The 2,022-nt window shown below is 32.2% G+C and overlaps 1 protein-coding gene across 1 annotated transcript; it reads right to left on the reverse strand.

Moving 5' to 3' along the window:
- Nucleotides 1-1,250: 1,250 nt before the first annotated feature.
- LOC108466152 (uncharacterized) lies at nucleotides 1,251-1,811 on the reverse strand. Its single transcript, XM_017766510.1, has one exon. It carries the CDS (start codon nucleotides 1,809-1,811, stop codon nucleotides 1,251-1,253), a length of 561 nt encoding a protein of 186 aa, XP_017621999.1.
- Nucleotides 1,812-2,022: the final 211 nt, after the last annotated feature.

Consider the following 2,022-nt stretch of genomic DNA (forward strand, 5'->3'; position numbering starts at 1 on the left):
CAAGACCTGAATATGATAACATTGAATTTACCATTTCAGTTAAGACTCTATTTTTCCTTTCAGCTACACCATTTTGTTGTGGTGTGTAAGGGGCTGAAACTTGATGGACAATCCTAGTGGATTCAAAATAACATGGATTATAATATTCTCCACCTCTATCCGATCTTAAGCACTTGATAAATGATTCACACTAAAGTTCAACTTCAGATTTATAAACTTTAAATTTATCAAGCGCTTCATCTTTTGAATGCAATAAGTATACATAACAATATCTAGAACAATCATCAATAAAAGTAAAAAAATATTTCTTTCCACCTAATGTAGGAGTATTATGCATGTCACATAAATCACTATGTATCAAATCAAGCAATTTTGTTTTTCTTTTAACCTTAGGGAAAGGGTTTCTTGTAATTTTAGTCAACATACATGTATTGCATTTTTCAATATTATTACTAAAAACAGGAATTAAATCTAACTTATACATGTCATTCAATTTTCTATAATTCAAATGACCTAATCTATAATGCTATAAACAAAAAGATTCAACCATATAAGCACGAATAGTATTTTTATTCTTATTAATAATATTTAGTTTGAACATACTCTCATACATATACCTTTCCCTACAAAAATTCCTCCCTTAGTCAAAATAAACTTATCTGCCTCAAAAACAAGTTAGAAACCAAACTTATTTAACAGACTTCCAAACACTAAATTCTTTTTAACTTCTGGTACATAATATACATCATTTAAGGTTAAAACTTTTCTAGAATTGAATTGTAGTTCAACAGACCCTTTGCCTTTGATTGCTGCGGTGGAAGAATTTCTAATGTACAAGATATTGTCATTTTCACATTGTGTGAACTTTGTGAACATGCTTTTGTCTTTGCACACATGTTTGGTTGCTCCGGTATCAATCCACCATGTATTATCATATTGTGCCATATTAATTTTAGATATTATTGCAACGAACTTTTCGTTATTATCAGCATTAGAAGATGATTTCTTCTTTAAAAATCGACATTCATTCTTGAAATGTCCCGGCTTACCACAATGATAACATGAGCCTTTTTGTTTCTTTTTGAACTTAGGTGTTCTATCAGTCATTTGAACTTTCTCTTGAATGGTTTAGTAGTCTATACTTCCTCCGTAACATGCACTTTGGCATTTTCAGAATTTAGGTTCTGGTCTTGCTTTTGATATTCTTCTTCAATACGAAAATGATTTGCCAAAGCCTCAAGAGATATTTCCTATTTTTTATGTTTTAAACTTCTTTTAAAGTCTTTCCAAGATGCAGGAAGTTTGTTTATTATGGAGGATACAACAATCATTTCATCCATTTTTATATCATGTTGCTTGAATTGATTCAACATCTTTTCAATATCATGGAATTGTTCCATAACAGAATGACCATCAACCATTTGATAATTATTGAAATGATTGACAAGAAATTTCTTACTTGTAACATCTTCAGTTATGTATCTTGTCTCCAATTTGTCCCATAATTTTTTAGCGGTGACCTCGTTTTGGTAGGTGTCGAACAAACCATCAGATAAACCATTCAATATGTGGCCCATGCACATGTAATCAGCATTGTCCCATTTTTTCCTTTCTCGGGTTGCAGCAACAGTTTCATTTTCATTCTCTCTAGGCCTTAGAGTATCCAAAACATAAGCAATCTTCAAAGTTGATAATAAGAAGTGCATCTTTTTCTGCCATCGTCGAAAATTGCCACCATCCAACCGATCAAGTTTGAAAAAATTGGAAGCCAACTCCCTTAATGTTCCACTTTCATATGTTGTGGTAGTCATCATGAATTATAACCCTAAAATTGTTAGTACAAATCTTCGATGAGGAAAATCTCGAACACACGAACGAAACTTGAACAGAAGAAGAAATAGGATAAGGCTCCAAGGCATGTATCAAACCACTATCTTTAAGGCTATATTCACCCCCACCTATCTTCAGTGTGCAAACGAGTTCCAAGCAAATTAACCTTGAGGATACAATGAAGCCAATGAC

The sequence above is a fragment of the Gossypium arboreum genome, chromosome 2, assembly GCF_025698485.1.
Source record: "Gossypium arboreum isolate Shixiya-1 chromosome 2, ASM2569848v2, whole genome shotgun sequence".
In the NCBI taxonomy this organism is placed as follows: Eukaryota; Viridiplantae; Streptophyta; class Magnoliopsida; order Malvales; family Malvaceae; genus Gossypium; species Gossypium arboreum.

Coding starts and splice junctions, on each gene's coding strand:
- LOC108466152 (XM_017766510.1), bottom strand. CDS start 1,811: ATGACTACCACAACATATGAAAGTGGAACATTAAGGGAGTTGGCTTCC.